This window comes from Brassica napus, chromosome A4, assembly GCF_020379485.1.
Source record: "Brassica napus cultivar Da-Ae chromosome A4, Da-Ae, whole genome shotgun sequence".
In the NCBI taxonomy this organism is placed as follows: domain Eukaryota; kingdom Viridiplantae; phylum Streptophyta; class Magnoliopsida; order Brassicales; family Brassicaceae; genus Brassica; species Brassica napus.
Window position 1 is genome coordinate 9,813,067 of NC_063437.1, and position 22,044 is coordinate 9,835,110.

Sequence of the window (22,044 nt, forward strand, 5' to 3'; positions counted from 1 at the left end):
ACTTTACTTATCAAACTTTCAAAATCTTATGATCTTATCGTAATTTATCAAACTGGAGATAAGTATTATAAAACAGCTCATGTTTCTTTTGAAATGAGTTCCTGGAAATACGACGACCATTTCCTCCCGGAGCCCTCATCGTCGGGCCTGACCTCATCCATAAGAGGACTATAACCAGTGCTATTACGAGGCCAATGACTTTTGTTTGAGTATCGAAATACTCCAAGATCATCTTGATATGTGATAAAAGCTTCAATTTTTTTTCTTGATTGGTTAGTTAGTGAACGGGTGTATTCATCAGTTTATAAAGTTGTGATGTGTGAGTGTGATTCAATTCAATCCCAAAGCCGACAAAGTCTCTTTTAACTTTGTTAGTAGTTGTTACAACGTTACTATAAAGCACAGAAGGTGGGTGGGTGGACTCAGAATACATGATATAACCGGAAAATGGTTGGAACTAACATTATAAAAGAAAGATGCTCACCATCCTTTTACTTTTGTTTTATTTTTTAAATTTCTTACAAAAATTAAAATACATATATATATATATATAACTTTTATAAATGAACAGTAAGTTAAATTTTTTAAAAGATTGTATGCGATTCGAAAATTAGAATTCTGCAATACTTGCGCTTGCAAGACATATATGATAGGAACATAGAAGATCATAAGATTTTCCAAATCAATATCGATCTTCTGATACATGTAAGGATTTTTATCAACAATCAACACATCGGATACTTTACCATATATCAAATAAGCAAGATAGACTTAGTAGATAATATTTCTATAAAATTATTTTTATATTGTTGAAATAAAGTAATGGCGGTAAATTAATAAATCATTTTTTTTGTTTCAAAAATGTCCAAAAGTAGATATTTTCATATAGTATCTACTCATCCATTAGCTATCCATCTACATAATGTCTATCCATATGTTTTCTAATGTTGCCCATCCACGAACTATTCAGCTGACCACCCACGAACTGCGAGAATAGAGAGTAAATGAAGTGATAATTGTTGAGAATAAAAGTCTGGTCGAGTAAAACAATAGAATAGTGGAGGATGTTGAGTCTCCAAATGGGTTTCAAGTTCTTCAAATGGTTCACATGTTGAGTCTCCAAATGGGTTTCAGGTTCTTCAAAATGGTTCACCAGGAAGAGGAAGAGGAGGGAGAAATAGTTGAGGAGGATGAGGACTCTGCTGAGGATGAGGTACAAGCAAACTCAGCGAAAGAGGAAACTGGTAGTCGAGTAAATCTAAAGAGGTCGGCTCAAGCTGCTGGGAAGCGAGGTAGAGGGAAGCATAAGTATGTTATTGCGAATTCACGTGGGTTGGTGAAAACTGTAGTTAACAACCAAAGCAAAAAAAATTCCTCTCGTAGGAACCGATGACGTCAATTTTTGCTTGGAACATGTGTGGATTCAATAAGCCGTGCAAATAAAAAGCGGTACGATCTAGAGTTAGAGCTGCGAAGTTATCTTTAGGATGTTTGGTGGATCCGAAGGTTCGTGAGGAAAATTTTCTAGGAGTTTTAATGCGACTTTTCCAGGCTGGCAGTGTTTGCATAACTACAGTCACCATAGACTGGGGCGTATCTGCAGGGTATGCTGGTCGGAATCTGTGGATGTGGTACCAGTGCTTGTGAGTTCTCAGATGATTACATATTTGGTTCGTTTCAAGGAGTCAAATGACATCTTTCTTGCCTCCTTTGTCTATGCGTCGAATTGTATGGTGGAAAGGCGAGAGTTGTGGAGGGAAATGAAAATGGTATCGTGGCAGGTTGCAAGTGGGCCAAATCCGTGGATCGTTCAAAGTGATTTTAATGTTACTCTTTCGGCAATGGAGCACTCCCGATTCCTGAATACAGCAGGGGAGTCAGCATATGTGATTTGATATGGATATTGTTCGCATATGTGATTTGGTGGATGTTGCTCTCTCTGGTCCACAATGCACATGAACAAATAATCAAGATGATAACCCCATAAGCAAGAAGCTTGACAGAGTTGTGGGAAATAGCTGTTGGATCTCCGCTTTTGAACAGTCTCATGCGGTTTTCGAAGCAGGTGAAGTGTCTGATCACTCGAGAATGGTGACAAGTATGTGGATTTCCACGCCAGTAAACACGAAACCTTTCAAGTTTTTTACGCATGTCGCTAGCCATCCAAGGTTTTTGGAGGTTGTTAATCAAGTGTGGAGTGAAACTCCTCTTTTTCATTCTCGGTCTGCTCTGAAGAGGCTACAAAGGAAACTTAAGATGCTAAAATCAGAGGCGGACGTACAGCCAAAGATATGGGGTCACATTTCCCCATCTCATTTTAAAATTTCCTTCAGTAATTCTTATGGTGTCTATGAAATGCCTCTAACTGAAAATATTTTTTTATGTATGTGTTCTCACCTAAACAAATGGGTTCTCCCATTCATTATTGGTTGAAATGGACATGCCTAAACAATGAATGAATACCGGGCACTAGACTAGTGGTTACTAAAGTCAATCTATCTGTGTTCAATTCATACGTTAACCATTAAAAGTCCCACGTTGACTCATAAAGTTCCAAACTTAATTGAATGGCTCATCACCTAGATTCCAAATTTTTTTCTTCTTTTCCCACTTAGAAGAGGTCATACTATCATACTATCAAGTAGCAATCACAAAAAAAAAAGAAGTAGATATCATCTGAGCCTGAGGCATGATGGTTCAAGTTGGGATTAGTTTTTCGAATTTATGGGTTTACGGGTTCAGCTTTCTTAATCATTCATGTTTATATATTTGGATCGATTTTGACTAAAAACACTTCAAATTTAGATATATTTTATAATTCAATTTAAATTTCCGTTTGGTTTATTTCGGTAAAGAGTCAAGTATTTTAAAAACTTCATATCAACTTTGAATAGAATTTGACCCATTCCTTAGATCCGATGAAGAAGCTGAGAAGCTATTACTCGAATGTGAGGCATCACCAGAAACATCATCATCCAGAGAGGACGAGATGGTGGTGGCTTCTCCTCCCTTCACTCTTCTTCTTACTCTTCCTCACAACCGGGCCCCGTTTCCTCCCTTTCACCCGACCCGTTCTGCTAACCGGATCTGAACCGCCGTCCTTCGTCGAGTCCAAGATCAAACCCAAACCCGTCTCCTCCCTCCCTGCCCCGCCGCGATTCGCGTACTTGATCTCCGGATCCGCCGGCGACGGGAAGTCTCTCCGGCGAACTCTTCTGGCTCTTTACCACCCGAGCAACCGCTACGTTGTTCATCTCGACAGAGCTTCGTCGGAGGAGGAGAGGGAGGAGCTCAATGGGTACATTCGAAGCTCCTCCCTGTTCCGGAGGTTTCGGAATGTTGATATGATCGAGAAAGCTAATCTCGTCACGTATCGTGGGCCGACGATGGTGGCTAATACGCTTCACGCGGCGGCGATTTTGCTCAGGGAAGGAGCTGAGTGGGACTGGTTCATCAATCTCAGCTCCTCGGATTATCCTCTAATGAGTCAAGATGGTGAGAGATGGTTAAAGTTTGAAGCTTTTGGTTTCATTACACGGTTTAACTTCTGTTTGGGTGTTTTTTTGTAATAAGCAGATTTGTTGCATGTATTCTCGCATTTGCCGCGGGATTTGAACTTCATTGATCATACTAGTTAGAGCTGTCAAATGGTCCGTCCAAGGCCCAATTGGGCATGACCATTTGGACCATTTCAGTTTTGGGCAGTAATGGGTGGTCCATATTGGACAATGGTCCAATAAATGTCCAAGACCAATAGAGACCATGTCCAAATGGGCATGCCCATGGACACCCAATAATATTTATAATTATTTTTTAATTATTAGTTTAGATTTTATTTCTAAAATTTTGAAATTATGTTTACTTTCTAATATTATAAAAGTAATTTTTTTTGTCGAAACTGTAAAACTATGTTTTCCTCTCAAAATCGAAAAAAATTCATTTTTCGGTAAAAACCGAGAAATCTCGTTTTTCCCCCAAAACCGAATTTTTTTTATTTTTCCGCCAAAACCGAGAAATTACGTTTTCTCGCAAAAACCGAGAAATTGCGTTTTCCGCCAAAATCGAAAAATTACGTTTTCCCGCCAAAACCGAGAAATTATATTTTCCCGCCAAAACCGAGAAATTATGTTTTTCCGCCAAAACCGAGAAATTACGTTTTTCGTCAAAACCGAGAAATTGGGTTTTCCCGCCAAAACCGGGAAATTGTGTTTTCCCGCCAAAACCGAGAAATTGTGTCTTCCCGCCAAAACCGAGAAATTGTGTTTTCCCGCCAAAACCGAGAAATTGTATTTTCCCGTCAAAATCTGAGAAATTGTGTTTTCCCGCCAAAACCGAAAAATTGTGTTTTTCCGCTAAAACCGAAAAATTGAATTTTTCCGCTAAAACCGAGAAATTATGTTTTCCCGCCAAAATCTGAGAAATTGCGTTTTCCTGCCAAAACCGAGAAATTGTGTTTTTCCGCCAAAACCGAAAAATTAAATTTTCCCGCCGTTTTATGAAATTCATTTTTCCGTCAAAATTGTGAAATTACGTTTTCCGTCAAAATCGTTAATTTTTTATTTTCTTTTATTAAACTCATGAAATTATGTTTTATGAAGCCCATGGACACCCATTGTCCATTTGGTCTTCGTCCAATTGGACCATATACCAATTGGTCTTTTGCCCAGTTGGACCATTTATTAATTGGGCACGTCCATAGCCCGCCCAAAATGAATTAGACTGGGCTAGCCCATGGTCAGCCCGCCCAGTTGACACCTCTAATACTAGTAACATTGGGTGGAAAGCGTAAGAGAAAAGAGAGTTTCAAGTTTTGTTTTTTACATTTTCTGTTTTAAAGCTCAGGTTTTGATTTGGTTGTTGTTTCAGATCGCAGAGAGCTAAGCCTGTGATTATAGATCCTGGGCTGTATTTGAACAAGAAGTCTGATGTGTTTTGGGTTACGCAAAGACGAAGCATCCCAACTGCATTCAAGCTCTTCACAGGTGATTGATCCCTTCTTAAACCATCTCTGAGCAAGTGTCCTCCACTTTGTTGCTGGTCTTTATGTTGCGTAGTTTGAAGTTGGATTTGTTAAGATTTTGATCCTTGTCTAGTTTGCATAGCTGTTTAGTTCGGTCGGTCTTTCTCAGATTGCTCCATGTCTCATTAGTTGAACAACGCTTAATATACTTTAGATTGGTAGGTGAAACTTTTATCATACTCAGAACCTTTACTTATGTCTTCACATGATCTTTAAAAGTTGAGTGTTGGATGTTTCCGTTGGTTCTGCAGAAAATACCGTTTGATTCTCTTAAACTAACATGTGATTTGTTGGCAACAGGCTCTGCTTGGATGGCGTTGTCTCGGCCATTCATAGACTACTGTATTTGGGGTTGGGATAATCTACCTCGTACCGTCTTGATGTACTACTCCAATTTCCTCTCTTCTCCCGAAGGATATTTCCACACAGTTCTCTGCAACGCTGAGGAATTCAAAAACACAACAGTAAACAGCGACCTGCACTTCATAGCGTGGGACAATCCGCCTAAGCAGCATCCACACCATCTCACTCTTGCAGACATGGATAGAATGGTCAATAGCAATGCCCCCTTTGCTAGAAAGTTCAGAAGAGAAGATCCTGTTCTTGACACTATTGATGAGGAGCTTCTCAACAGAGGTCCTGGAATGCCTACACCTGGTGGTTGGTGCATCGGAAGCCATGAAAATGGGACTGACCCTTGTGCTGTTATTGGTGATACCGATGTTATAAGGCTTGGTCTAGGCGCTCGACGGCTGGAGACTCTTGTTACTTCCCTGTTATCTCCTGAAAATTTTCGACCAAAGCAATGCAAGTAAATCTTATAGTGAACCACGTTGCAGAACATCAAAGAGATCGGATCTAGCAGCCTTCATTGTTGGGATTGGATGTGATTCAGGATCTAATTGTATCTCACTAATAGTCAAGAGTATAAGTGAAGAAACTGAACAGTTTAGGCTTTGGCTCTTGGAAGCATACGTGCCATCACAGCCAGTAAGCCACAGGTTAATGTATTGTTGTAGTACTCTGTCTTTTAAGTTAGTTACTCTCTTTCAACTTCTAAATTCACCAAATAGGAACTTTTTTATTCTTAAGAGAACATTGCAAACTTAGTGGAACCGCTAAGAAAAGAGGAACAATATTAAGGTCATCAAACACAAGATCAACCAAATAATCTGAACTTGTTGCTTTTCTTCTTGTCTTCATCATGTTGACTCCTCTGGCTGTTCTTCTTTTCCTCCAAAGCTTTGATCAGATTATTCAAGGATTCATCAACGTCTATTATATGGTTTCTGGTCATTAAGTTCTCTGCAACATCAGCTGGAGAAATCTCTATCTCCTTCAACAATGACTTGATATTCTTGAACAAAGGATGATCATCAAGATCCAGGTAGTTCTTGGCAAGAATCTTGAAAGCTTCATAAGTGCAATAAGATAACTCAATGTGCATATCCATTCTTCCTCTCCTAATCAAAGCCGGGTCAAGTTTTTCCAAGTGGTTTGTTGTGAACACAACAATCCTTTCTTGCCCACAAGCTGACCAAATACCATCAATGAAGTTTAAAAGTCCAGAGAGTGTAACCGAGCTTTCATCTTTATCCTGTTCTCCATTCCTTTCCATTGAGTTTCTGTCTTTCTTGTTTCTATTACCGGTAAGATCTACAGAGCAGTCTATGTCCTCAATCACAACAATGGACTTGCTAGATGTCGATGTAAGAAGTTTCCTCAACTCCGAGTTGTTCTTTATAGCCGTGAGTTCAAGATCATAGATGTTATAGTTCAAAAAATTTACCATGGCGGAAATCATGGTGGACTTACCTGTTCCTGGTGGTCCGTATAACAAGTAGCCTCGCTTCCAAGCTTTCCCAATCTTCTTGTAATAATCTTTCCCATTGGTAAAAGCGGTGAGGTCACTCATGATCTCTTCTTTCTTCTCTTGTTCCATGGCTAGTGTCTCAAAACTCGCTGGATGCTCAAACTCAATAGATCTCCACATGTTGTGGCTAAGAATCCACTGAGAACTCGGGTTATTAGTGAACAGCCTCGTCTGCTGTTTCTTGGCTTTAATTAACTTCCCTTCTTCAACCACATAAGGTACGTATGAATCAGTTATAAGACTCCTTGCACGGTGGTGAAATGTGAGCTTGTAAGATCTTTCTTCATCAGAAGCAGTCACAATCTCCCACCAAACATTAGCTCCTTTGTATTCATCTCTGATTTTCACCTCGTCTCGTTTTAAGACCAACCCTTTGTTCTCTTTCAGCTGGCTTCCTTTGAGGTGCTTGGATTTATCGGTTGCTTTCGACTCAAGGTAGGTCTCTATGGCTGAGAAAGCGTGGTTGAGACGGTACTCATCACTCTCTGGGAAGTTGATATCGACGTAAGGAGAGAAGAGGTTGGTGAAATAATCTGAGACTCTTTGAGCGAAACAGAGTTGTTGGAATGAAGACAAAAGAAACTCTTTGATGGCAATCTTCAAATGGTTAGGGAAGATTTGTTGAACTGTTGCCCAAATAAAGAACAAACTTGCCATGCTTGATCCTATTGTTCCAAATGTATCGCCCATCATCATCATCGTTAAAACTACAATAACCTTTCTTTTTTTGTTCTTTGTGTTGTTTGTATTCTGTGACAACCCCTCCCTGGCGCTTTTATAGAAAATGAGGCTAGTAGTCTATATCGTTTGGTCATTTTGTTTAATGTTATATCGTCGGCAGAGTTCATGCAATAGTTAAAATTTCTTCTCTTGACGGATGTGGTCTTTTAATTTGTTTTATAAGAAAGTTTATGTCGTCTTTTAATAATCCTAGTAGGCTATAGTCATAAGAAAAAAAAGCCCTAGTATAATTTTAAAAGGCTAGTCTCAATCTGAACGGTTCAAAAGCTTGATGAAATCTGCCGAAAGTATTTTGAAAAGACGTCCTAGCTCTCAATTAGGAGTAAAACACGTTTAAATTGTTGAGTTTCCCATTAATCCACTCAAATAAACGTTTTAGATTCGTCTGTTTTGTTTCATAAAAAAAGATTCGTCTGTTTAAACTTGTGCGAAAATCAAAATACAGAGTTCTATTTCCATAGGCAACTTGTTCACATATAGCTTCTGTCACCGCATGACATGCCGAACGTAGATAGTATGAATAGCTAGAATCTTATAGAATTCTCGATAATTTCCGGCGAAATCAGACGAACTAATTGAAGATATAGATGTAAATTTATTTTAGAAAATTAACGTAATGACAGAGAAATTGTCAAGTTAAATAGTTTCGAATAATAACGAGATACCTGAAGAGATATATGAATGCATAAGTGAAGTTATTTAAAAATCATAAAATGATCCATTACAACGTCATTTGTCTATGCATTCCTTATTAAAACTAAAAATGATTGTTAACTACATGCATAATAAAACATCAAAACAGTATTAATATATTAAAAACTAATTATATAAGAACATGTATACACTAATAAATGTTATCAATGTAATTTTGAAAAGAAGAAAGTCCAACAACATTGATGAAAAGTCTTTCAACCTAATTAAAACAAAAAGAATCCTAAAAATATATAGATAAATCATTTAAATGCAATGTTATATATCGACAACATTTAAAAACATATCAAAAGATGATGAGAATTTGTTGTATTCCAAGTCAACATTGATGAAAAGTCTTTCAACCTAATTAAAACAAAAAGAATCCTAAAAATATATAGATAAATCATTTAAATGCAATGTTATATATCGACAACATTTAAAAACATATCAAAAAATTATGAGAATTTGTTGTATTCAAGTCACCGGAGAATTAACATTTCGGCATTGCCAGAGACAGAGGACTGACATGTGGCAACACGTGACTAGTCTGGAACACTTTTGTAGGGCAATGATATTTCTGTATAATTCAAAAAAAAAAGAATTTGTTGTATTCCAAGTCAACAATTTTATTATAAAATTTACATTGATAATGTAAGTAAAATACACTTATTAATTCATGACCATGTGAATATAGTTCATAGTTCGTATAATTTTTAGAACATTAATATTGTCTAAATATCTTGCCAAGGTGACGTATATTTCATGTAACTGTAAATCATTTTCTAAAATTCTAAAACGAACGATTTAGATTCGTTGGCACACTTGCAACACAATCTAGACCATTAAAACACTAAATGCTAAAACGAATTAGACAATCCTCTCCTGTTGGCTCAACGCGTATGCTTATGTAACGTGTTGAACTTACATATCTCCAACTTAGTGATACTTTTTAATTACATGTATCATGTATGTATTTTGGATATATCGAGACAAATATGTGATCTGATTTCAACCATTAAAGTGATTGCCTTTGTTGACTTGACCTCTTAGACGGTTCAGAACGTAGAAAACTCACAGTTTCTTGGGTCTTCTGATGATGGAATGAAGTCTTTACTCTAATAGTTTTTTTTTCTTTTAAAATCTTCACTTTAGTTGTACCGACCATTTTACTATTTTCTTTTAATTTTGTTTTAGTTTAGAAATTTCCGAGAAACTGCCATCATAATGAGCTGTGCTATCTTACCAATTACCATGTTGAGTTTATTGATTAAAAATATCTTTGTTAATGTTTTTCGTCATCTTACAAACAAACAGACATTTATATTTTTAGTGTATGATGGGTTTAGTCTGTAATTTTAAATTTTAGTTGGTAACTTTTTGATATAATTGTATTTGATAAAAAAAATAAGAACTAAATAAAAATATTCTAATACATTATTGTATACTACTTAAAATACGATTACAGTAATCAAATTCTCTAAATATTTTTTATTATATCTATACTGTTAAAACACAAGATTTGTTTTTGAAGTCCCGTTGATATGTTTTAATATTTACATGATTGCCACTACATTTTAATTTTAACTATATTTAATTTACTTTAACCAACTTGAGGGAATATCCTGGAAATATGAAATGTATTACCTAAATATAATGCCTAACTTATAGTTACTATAAATGATATTATTTTAATCGTAAATGAAACCATAACCGAAAGTATGATGCAAACAAAACACATGCATTACCATGCATCTTATTCTGTTGTTACATAATTACAAACCGGAGGTATAGTAAACCGAATTTTTATAAGGTTGAAAGTTGAAACAATTATATGAACTCCAATGCATCAAAGCTACTAAACCGTACATTTCATATAGGACAATTCTCTAAAATAATCATTTTTAAATTTTTGTCACAAAAATAACTCTCAAAAAAGAAAATGACCAAAATAGCTCTTTTTAATTTTGAAAATTCTAATATTTATTTTTACTTTTTAAAATTTGAAATCCTATCTCCAAAACCTCATCCCTTAACTCTAAAATTTAAGTCTAGATTAGTTAACCCTAAGCTAAAAATATATTTTTATCATTAAATAAAATTTATTTTGATCATTTTCTTCACTGAGAATTATTTTTGTGACAAAAAATTAAAATGGGTTTCTTAGAAATTTTTTCTTTCTTCTCTTATACGATATTATATTAATATGAACTCTACATCCTTTTATAAGGTAATAATAAAATATGAAAATACGTAATATATGATACTGATAATTTAGTTTGTTTAGGTTTCAATTTTAGTATAAAAAATTATTTTTTCTTATGAATTTCGTATGATACACATATCCATCTATTCTATTAAAGCAGAATCCTTCTTAGGATTATGCCCCTGAAATTTCATATTAATTACAAAACATTCCATTATCTTTTTCAATTATTTTAAAGGCATTTTTCAAAAATGTAAAGCCCACCATTCGTCTCTTGGTGAGATGCACACTCTAAAAATAAAGGTGACTTATTATATTAACAATACAAATATTTATTCACTAATATTCCATCTCTCCCTGATCGATTGCTTGCAGGCTTCCTTCTTTCATTTCACTTTTTGCGACAAATCTATTAGCGTTCAAATTGTTGGCGAGTCTTCGTTGATTCCTTCTCGAATTCATTTTCTTTTTTCAAACGTAGCAAATGATTGAAGAGATTGATAAATCTATTGTGAAAACTTAACCTAGATTTATTGGGGGTATAATCATTTGTATTGATTCTTATTGGGAGTTGAAATTTGTTATCTTTTAGATACATTATCAGTTCTGCTATCGCTGGTGCATATTTTTGGTTTCTGCGTGTTTATTATCTTTTTCAGTAGCAATCATGGCTGATGAAAATAATGAGATGAAGGAGGAGAAGGACTAGCAAGAGGTAAGTTGAGTTGATTTTGTCTATTTTTGCAATCCTTTTATATATTAAAGATTTCAATAAGGCTCAAGTTAGACTTTGTTTTTTACTTTTTTTGCTTGATTTGTATGATTGTGTTGTTTAAACGGTTTGGCTATCCTTAGCTCGCACTGTTTGATCCAACCACTTAGAAGAAGAAGAAAAATGTAGTCATTCAGCATCCTATCGAGGACTCAACAGAGTCACAAGTGGAAAAATCTGATTCATTGCATTTGCATGGTATCTTGATCTGAGTCTATGTGCTGTAAAACTTTTTTTTTGTTTCTTTTTAATGGAATGCACGTAACTTTGTGTCTGATTTATTTTCTCTGAAGCTAATGATGGCCGCAAGAGTTCATTTACTGGACTGAGGAAAAAGAAGAAGAAAAATGTGAGTGTTTTGACGATTTATGTCTTCTAAATTACTGGTGTCTTAAGTTTCAAAATAAGTCTCTGTCTCATAATGTTTTGTTTGTTTTGATGGTTAGGTTGAAATTTCAAGCTCATGAATGAAGAAAGTCTCGATGCTGCAGAAGACTTGGATGGTATATTTTTTAGATTATTTTTTTTGCTTATTGTTAATTGTTTCTTATTGTTAATTGTTTCTAGCAGGAAAAATTGTGTTCCCTGTTTGAAGCTTACATAAAATACATTGCAGAGGGAATATATTTGCAGCATCAGCAACGTTACCCTTGGTAGGTAAGTGATATGGGTTACATATATGACGAGATGAATATTTTTAATATTCATGGAGCATAAACACATTTAGAAAATATCAATTAAAGACCATATTTCCAATTTTATCTACGTTAAAGATTCATATGTATCTAAGTTCATAACCAAGATTTGGTTACGATTTTTCTGTTATTCCTAAAATATAGAAACTATTAATTAGAGGTCACATTTCCAAAGTTAGTTAAGAAAATTTGTTAGTGTTTATTCGGAATTTATTATATTAAAGATTTGCTTACGAATTTGTTTCTATTATTTTGCGATTTTTTGTTGTTTCTAAAATACACTAGATCTTTTTATGATTGTATAAAGATCCTAGACCTACTCTATCCATAGCTTTTGCTATAAATTACAAACATTTCCACCAGCTATGCCAATCACAAAAGACCATATCTCACTCATCTCTTATTTATCGAAATCTACAATGACTATCAAGTAAATTCCATCTTAAAAGCAGTTTAATGTTCAATATTAGGGGTGGGCACTTTACCCGATATCCGAAGTGGCACCCGAACCCGATCCAAAAAAACCGAACCGAAATCCGAACCGAAGTAGCAAAATACCCGAACGGGTATTGAATAAGGAGAGATTGGATATCCGAACCCGAACGGATAATACCCGAACCCGAATGGATATCCGAAGATAACCGAACATATGTATAATTAACCTTATGTTTCTAGTTTATATCTCTCATTTTATATAAAATATTTATATTGATATTACACATAATTTAAGTTCATATGATATACATACAATTCCGGAAAAAATGATTTGCTACTCACTTAAAATGCATGTCAAGTTTTTTATTTCAAAAATTAACAAAAAGTTATATCCAAAATTAAAAAAAAATAACTAAATTAGTGCCTTTTTAGTTTTAAAATGTTATGTCCAAATCTATTAACCATTCAATCTATTAAAAATAAAAAATTAGTTAGCTAAAAGTTATATTTTTAAATACAATAAACTTGAGAAATGAAATTTTAATATTTTTTTTCAAAATCTAAATATCCGAACCCGATCCGAAATAACCGAATCCGAACTAAAAATACCCGAACCCGACCCGAAGTACAGAAATACCCGAACGGGTTCTAGACCTCTATACCGAAATACCCGAAAATCCGAAATACCCGACCCGAATCCGAACGGGTACCCGAACGCCCACCCCTATTCAATATAGTGAAACTCTAGAGATTATTTTCCGTATATAATAATGTTAGTAAAGCTAATAACAGGGCTTTATTGAATGATTTTCCGTTTGTAAAAAATGGCCCAACTAAAAGAAAAAATCTTAAACTCATCTAAATACTAATCTATTTTTAGACAATTAGTTAAATGATTACAAAAATTAAAAAATATTCATTTTGACATTAAGTCCATAACTGTTAAAATGTAAACAATATTTCGTATAATAATGTGCATATAAGTTTTTTTTTTTGTAAAAAATCCCAATACTAATATTTGACAATATTAGTTCTAATAAAAAATTACTGTCATAAATAAAAAATTACTCTATTACCACATAATTTATTTAACAATAAAGATCACAAAAACAAACAAAATCAACTATTAATTTTATATATAAGAAGAAAGAAAACTATTACTTATATATACAAACTAATCACAACAATATATAATTATCATATAAATTGAAACTAAAGAAAATGATACAATAAAATAACAACCAAAATCTAGTCTATACTACTAAAACAAGAGATTTTTTTTTAAGATCCCCTTGATTTGCTAAGTAGTTACAACAGTACCATTACTATTTAATTTTAAATAACAAATTATGGAAATTATATATAACTATTTTGAATATGACAATCATTAGTCACGTACATCCCTTGAATATGGGCAAATAAAGTTTGATATTTTGGACAAATGATTTTGAACCAATTTACAAAGGATAAAAATATATTTAATAAAGTACGAAAAATCCTTTTAAAACACAATAGTACAAAAAGTAACATTATAAAGTATTTGAAGGCTTTAAATAATAATTATTATGTTTGAGTAAGATAGATATTAAAGCACGTATAAAAAAACTAATGAGACATTAATCTTGAACATATTATCCAAAACCCAAAAAAAAAACTGAAACTAAATTTGTAAGAATCTGAATGGTTCTTATTTCTCTAAATTCAAAAATCGAAACCAAACCAAAACTGAATTGAAAAGCAAAAAGGTATATAAATATTTGAAATAAAATAAAAATTAATAATTAGAATATATAGATAAAATATAATTTATAAATTAAAATACCCAAAACCCTCTAGTTGCCTAATTTCTTTTTTGATTTACGGGTTTAACTCGGGTTTTCGTGGTTTTTTCAAGATTGTTGGCTTTAAACATGAATCAAACTCAAATTATTTCTAATTCGGTTCAACTTCGGGTTTTACAAAATATATAAACACAACCCAAATCCGACATTGCCCAAACTGATATGATCAGAAAAATGTCTGGTTACTACCGGTCATGCACTCCAATCCGGATAACCTAAAAATAGAATAACCTAAAAAGACCAGAGCAAAAACCCAAATTTTAGCAACGTCAAAATAAATTACTTTGAATTATAGACGTCAAAACTCAAATGTTCAATTCGAACAAAAAATTGTAATAATTTCTAAACTGAAAACAAAATTAACGGGTCAAAATCTAGTTTTTAGTTAAAGCATCAAAATTCAACATAAAATTTGACTGGTCATCAACAACCATTTGCTTTCTTAGACAACTAATTCTAAAAACAAAAGACATGTAAGAAAATTTTAATTGAATTTATTTTAGGGAAATTCTCTCAAATAGCATTTTTAAGTTTTTTTCTCAAAAATAGTCCTAAAAAAATGACCAAAATAGTCCTTTTTATTTTGAAAATTTTAATTTTAATTTTTTATTTTTTTAAATTTGAAACCCTATCCCCAAAATCTCACCCATTAATTCTAAGTTTAGATTAGTTAATCCTAGGATAAAAATATATTTTTAATACATTTTTACCTTTTAATAAAACTTATTTTGGTCATTTTCTTCATTGGAAACTATTTTTGTGATAAAAAACTAAAGAATAGCTATACTAAATTCTCTTGACTTTATGCTTGAAAATAATTAAAATGAGATATGGGCTCCATCAATAGCCCGATTAGTCTGACAATTGACATGGCCCATTTTATGGGCATACCTGACAAATGTATAAGGGTTTCGTGTAGCCCACGCGATAATTTTTTGGTACGTGCAGAAACCAAGGTCCCCATAAATAACGAAATTTCACGCAGACCTTAACTGCAGTTGTTTTTTCCTTTGGGATTTGCAGGTAGAAAATAAAAGAGAAGATATCGATGAAAGTTGTTGCGGCCTACCTCCTCGTGAAACTCGGCGGCAATGAGAGTCCATCCGCTGGTGATCTGAAGAAGATCTTGGAATCTGTTGGTGCAGAGATCGATCAAGTGAAGATAGATTTGTTTTTCACTCTGATTAAAGATCACGATGTGACCGTGGACGAGAGAAGATGGCTGCTCTATCCTCCGGTGGTCCTACGGTTGCGGTTGCTGCCGGTGGAGGCGGTGCCGCTGCTCCTGCTGCTGAGCCTGCGGCGGCTGAGAAGAAGAAGGAAGAGGAGAAAGAGGAATCAGAAGACGATGGTGGAATGATGAGTCTCTTTGATTAATCTTTATGGTAGAAGTTTTGATCCGCGTATTATCTTCTCGCTTTTTATGCCTTTTTAATAACTGGAGCTTCTAGTTTCGTGTGGTTTCAAGGATTTTTATCGTTCTCGGTAATTTTCAAAGTTTGTAAAACTTGAGTCTCGTGAGAATCAATGTTTTGAATAATGAATTTTTTTTTCTATGAATTATATAGGGATTTTGCTAGTGTTTAACTCAGACTTCAGCTTTATATGAATAAAAGTATATGTTTGAATTTCTTTAATCCACTTTATTCTCCTCTTCATGAAGTTCATATCTTTTGCATGAAATCATATGCTGTGAGCAAGTGACTAATAGCTTCAACATATATGTGATTGCATTTTTTATTGAATAGTTACATTTTTTTATGGATTATAAGAGCATGTTTAATGGAAGGTTATTAGGGTGAGGTTTTTAGCGAAATATAAATATATATTTTTGACAATAATTTAAAACTATATGGCATATAGTTTAATTTAAACGATATTAATATGTAATATTTATAAATATATTTTTAATTTAATTTGAATATCTATTAAATAAAGTTTACAAAAAAAAAATTGTGAATATTTAGTTTTTGAAGTTATATCTCTAGTTTATTCGTTTGGAACATCCATAGTTTTCTTTTCTTTTAAAACATCCATAGTTTTTACTAAATCCGACACAGTGAATTACATATTCCACAAATAAGCTACTTAATTTTGTAAAACAAAAAAGCTACTTAATTTTGTACTACTCCCTCTGTTTCATAATACTTAATGTTTTGTAATAGTGCACAAAGATTAAAAAAATTACATCTCTCTGAAAAGGTATTTTAAAAATATAATTTTAAAATCAGTTAACTAATTATAAAATAAACTGTAAAATCTAATTGGTTGAACAATTTCCAATAAAGTTAAAGTTAACCTTAAAATCTCAAAACTTCATGTAAACTGAAACAAAGTATTCATTCTAAAACATCATCTATATTGAAACGGAGGAAATATTGTTTATGGAAACAGTTTTACTGGATTGTTTAATCCAAAAAGAGGGTGGATTGTATTTAACCAACTTTTGTTTCTTTCCATGAAGTGGGTTTAACCAACTTTTGTTTTTTTCCACTACATCTATATATATCTATATCTATATATATATAAACATGTTTGCTTCACTCTTGTGCTGCCACCTCAGCATCCAGCTAGAAAAGTCCTTTCATATTATTACAACACGTGTCCACCTTATTAAACGTCCCGTTTCATTTATTTTTTCCTCAGAATCTGTTGGGCTTGACTTCATATTTTGTCTGTGTTTTGATTTATTAAGTCCATACCTATATAAATTTTTATCGTTTCACGCTTTCTTCTCAGCCGTAGGTAATTCTAAAGTTTCCATCTATTCACTGATCCAACAATCAATCGGCGAATCTAGCGTTTCGAGCGATTTATCACTAGCCTTTTCCAACTCTCATTACCTTTGTCGTTTTCTTGCATTACCTCGCATCGTCTTCTCACCGTGTAGCTCCTCAATTAACACCACATACATAATTAAGTCGCTTTATATTACAGAAGAAGAAGATCTCACTCCACGAGGCTGGCCGATCAAGACGATCGAGGCAAATCAAGCAAATATTTTTGCCGGAGAAGCTTCGCGTCGCCGTAACACTGTCGTTTTACTCCTCTTCATATCTTCAGCCACCACAACGAAGGTTGTCTCATCCGCATCTACTGCTACTTCGTCTTCACCGATTCCCCCAACACTCCCAGTTTTTTTCGTACGTTTTCTGTCAATTAGCTTTATACAAGCATGTGTTACAAAGTCACTTTATATTACGGAAAGTGGAACTCTTTTCCTCCAGTTTGGAATCGTTGTCTGTCGGACGAGTTGCTGACTCGGTTATGACTCAACCGGTGTACTTATTCAAGATGAATAAGATGTAGTATGCTATCAACGCTCCTAGAAGTTGAAATGCCCTGGAAATAAAATGCAAACTAAAAGTCAGAATTACTGAAACATATGTTTCTGCGTATAACTCGAAAGTGAGCATAAACGTATATCTTTTTTTGAAAAACGTATTCCTTATGTCATGATATTTTTCATTCGGCCAAAATTTTCTAATCAAAATGTTGCGTACAAGTCTGCACAAAAATATTTTTAATTAGCAACATAAAGAGTCCAGGTCAGGAAACTGTTCCACTATTGGATAAGATAATTGTTAACGCATGGAAACAGAACTCGATTCATACATTTTTACACATTGTGGAAAGCAGTAACTAACCTTTGGTGACTATACTTGAGCCTAAACAGACTCAAAATGCATACCTTTGAGTCTGAAAAAACTGAATATTCCATGAAAAGTTCATACTTTTAGTGACACCCAACAAACGATCAAGAGATAAGTGTGGAACATAAAAGCAAAGTTAAAAAGAAACACCAAAGTTCATACCTTTGATGAAATAAAGAAGCACTTGAATTTAAATCCTACAACTAACCCCACAAGTTTAAGAGAAAATCATCCCTCAAGAACCAGTCAACGCCTTACATAGAGATAAAAATCTCTATTTTGGTATTGATTTAGAGTCCTACAAGCAGAGAAAAAAAATGACTCAGCTGAGCTCAAACAAAGTAACGACGAGCTAGCTAGAGCAAAAAGCAAAGTAAACATAATGCTTTATTGGAAAAAAAATTCTCTTTACCAAGAAGCTCTCTATGCTACAAATCTTTTAAAATGATTACTAATAGACGACAAAATGAAACATTTCTCTAATATGGTGTTATACATGGACTGTGAATTGTGATTAAGAAACAAAAAAAGACTAACCTCTTTTCCCAAAAACTGTTTCGATGATATAGGCTGATTTGGACTGATCTGTGCTTTAATATATTTAAATGGTGTTTGTTTATAGTATTAAATAAGTATATATATAATGGAAAATTGAAATCTGAAAGAAAAATCCAAGCACAAGTCGATTCATTGTTTCACATCAAAGTCTTTTAAGATATAGAGAAAATGGTAAAATAATTTAATGTGGTAAGTTTTTTTTTTTTTGTGCAATTAATGTGGTAAGTTATCTTCTTTGTAACAAATACTTTCTGTGTCTTAGACTTTGGATGATTATGTTACAAAAAAAAATATTTATGACAACAGGGACATATGGCTACAGTTTCTTCGCCAAACATCAACTATTTTTGTATGACGTTGACATTTATCTATAAGATATAATAATTAGAAAAAACTCTACCATAATCTATACATTTAAATCAGAATCCTTCTTAGAATTATGCCCCTGAAATTTCATATTAATTACAAAACATTCTATTACCTTTTCAATTATTTTAAGGCTTTTTCGAAAATGTAAAGCCCATCATTCGTCTCTTGGTGAGATGCACACTCTAAAAATAAATGTGACTTCTTATATTAACAATACAAATATTTATTCACTAATAATCCATCTCTCCCTGATCGATTGCTTGTAGGCTTCCTTCTTTCATTTCAATTTTTGTGACAAATCTATTAGCGTTCAAATCGTTGGCGAGTCTTCGTTGATTCCTTCTCGAATTCATTTTCTTTTTTCAAACGTAGCAAATGATTGAAGAGATTGATAAATCTATTGTGAAAACTTAACCTAGATTTATTGGGGGTATAATCATTTGTATTGATTCTTATTGGGAGTTGAAATTTGTTATCTTTTAGATACATTATCAGTTCTGCTATCGCTGGTGCATATTTTTGGTTTCTGCGTTTTTATTATCTTTTTCAGTAGCAATCATGGCTGATGAAAATAATGAGATGAAGGAGGAGAAGGACTAGCAAGAAGTAAGTTGAGTTGATTTTGTCTATATTTTTAATCCTTTTATATATTAAAGATTTCGATAAGGCTCAAGTTAGACTTTGTTTTTTACTTCTTTTGCTTGATTTGTATGATTGTGTTGTTTAAACGGTTTGGCTATCCTTAGCTCGCACCGTCTGATCCAACCACTTAGAAGAAGAAGACGAATGTAGTCATTCAGCATCCTATTGAGGACTCAACAGAGTCACAAGTGGAAAAATCTGATTTATTGCATGGTATCTTGATCTGAGTCTATATGCTGTAAAACTTTTTTTTTTGTTTCTTTTTAATGGAATGCACGTAACTTTGTGTCTGATTTATTTTCCCTGAAGCTAATGATGGTCGCAAGAGTTCATTTGCTGGACTGAGGAAAAAGAAGAAGAAGCATGTGAGTGTTTTGACGATTTATGTCTTCTAAATTACTGGTGTCTTAAGTTTCAAAATGAGTCTCTGTCTCATAATGTTTTGTTTGTTTTGATGGATAGGTTAAAATTTCAAGCTCATGAATGAAGAAAGTCTCGATGCTGCAGAAGACTTGGATGATATTTTTTTAGATTATTTTCTTTGCTTATTGTTAATTGTTTCTTATTGTTAATTATTTTTAGCAGGAAAAATGTGTTCTCTGTTTGAAGCTTACATAAAATACATTGTAGAGGGAATATATTTGCAGCACCAGCAACGCTACCCTTGGTAGGTAAGTGATATGGGTTACATATATGACGAGGTGAATATTTTTAATATTCATGGAGCATAAACACATTTAGAAAATATTAATTAAAGACCATATTTCCAATTTTATCTACGTTAAAGATTCATATATATATCTAAGTTCACAACCAAGATTTGGTTACGATTTTTCTCTGTTATTCCTAAAATATAGAAACTATTAATTAGAGGTCACATTTCCAAAGTTAGTTAAGGAAATTTGTTAGTGTTTATTTGGAATTTATTATATTAAAGATTTGCTTACGAATTTGTTTCTATTATTTTTGTGATTTTTTTATTGTTTCTAAAATACACTAGATCTTTTTACGATTGTATAAAGATATTAGACCTACTCTATCCATAGCTTTTGCTATAAATTACAAACATTTCCACCAGCTATGCCAATCACAAAAGACCATATCTCACTCTTCTCTTATTTATCGAAATATATAATGACTATCAAGTAAATTCCATCTTAAAAGCAGTTTAATGTTCAATATAGTGAAACTCTACATATTATTTTCCGTATATAATAATGTTAGTAAAGCTACTAACATGGCTTTATTGAATGATTTTCCGTTTGCAAAAAATGGTCCAACTAAAAGAAAAAATCTTAAACTCATCTAAATACTAATCTATTTTTAGACAATTAGTTAAATGATTACAAAAATTAAAAAATATTCATTTTGACATTATGTCCATAACTGTTAAAATGTAAACAATATTTCGTATAATATTGTGCATATAAGTTTTTTTTTTTGTAAAAAATCCCATTACTAATATTTGACAATATTAGTTCTAATCAAAAAATTACTGTCATAAATAAAAAATTACTCTATTACCACATAATTTATTTAACAATAATGATCACTAAAACAAACAAAATCAACTATTACTTTTATATATAAGAAGAAAGAAAACTATGACTTATATATACACACTAATCACAACAATATATAATTATCATATAAATTGAAACTAAAGAAAATGATACAATAAAATAACAACCAAATATTTATATGTTATAAAATAAACTGTTATAAAATATATAATCCCGCGCTTTGAAAGCGCGGGTCAAAATCTAGTTCTTTTATTAAAATAGAAGCAAAAAAACAATAAATATTCGCATAGTTTGGATGAACTCAGTTAAAATACAATAACCAGACAAAAAAATGCAGGTGAAACATGATCGCACATAAATTAAAGTAAAAGAAACAAATAAAATTAACTTTCCAACATAAATCAAAACTAAACACTCATCTCTTTTGAACCATTTTAACTATCGTATTATAAATTTAGCCAAATGCAACGATACTAAGATCCAATCTCCTTACTTTCTAAAAAAGTGATCCCATAAAATTTATAATTCACACATATTTTTAACCAAACAACGGAACTAAAATAAAAACAAATATCATCGAAATAATTAACGAATATAACCAAGTATGTTTATTAGAAAAATATGTTTATTAAAAATAACAATATGATCTCAGAATTCTATAATTTGTTTTGTATCCCTGTCTCATAATTTTATTCATTTATGATATCATAATATCATTTTCAATCCACACTAATTTTTAAATGCTTCATAAATTTATATGTATATATATATATATATATTCATATAAATAGTTTTTATTATAGCTTTCCGCCCGTAGGCCGGGCCAACCCTAGTATTAGATGATAATCAAGTTGAGAAATATTATGAATGCAAGGAATTAAAAAAATTTGAATGCCAACATCATTCCTGTTATGGAATAATATTAAATGGAATGGATAATTGCAGAGAAATATTTTTGTAACACAAATGGTAACTTTTTAAAGGAATGTAATGGAATGGAATGTAAGTGGCTTTTAATTTAAATTA

The 22,044-nt window shown here is 32.7% G+C and overlaps 2 protein-coding genes and 1 pseudogene across 2 annotated transcripts; 2 read left to right on the plus strand and 1 right to left on the minus strand.

Moving 5' to 3' along the window:
• The first annotated feature begins 2,704 nt into the window (after positions 1-2,704).
• LOC106446018 (beta-glucuronosyltransferase GlcAT14A-like) lies at positions 2,705-6,111 on the plus strand. The gene is made up of 5 exons (XM_048777450.1): positions 2,705-3,495; positions 3,577-3,634; positions 4,768-4,785; positions 4,867-4,982; positions 5,321-6,111. The coding sequence occupies exons 1-5, from the start codon at positions 2,919-2,921 to the stop codon at positions 5,833-5,835; spliced, it is 1,284 nt and encodes a 427-aa protein (XP_048633407.1). The 5' UTR covers positions 2,705-2,918; the 3' UTR covers positions 5,836-6,111.
• Positions 6,112-6,179: 68 nt separating this feature from the next.
• On the minus strand, positions 6,180-10,301 carry LOC106446016 (AAA-ATPase At5g40000-like). Its single transcript, XM_048777449.1, has one exon. It carries the CDS (start codon positions 7,590-7,592, stop codon positions 6,180-6,182), a length of 1,413 nt encoding a protein of 470 aa, XP_048633406.1. The 5' UTR covers positions 7,593-10,301.
• A 3,723-nt stretch (positions 10,302-14,024) lies between these two features.
• LOC125607923 lies at positions 14,025-15,984 on the plus strand (annotated as a pseudogene).
• The last annotated feature ends 6,060 nt before the right edge of the window (positions 15,985-22,044 follow it).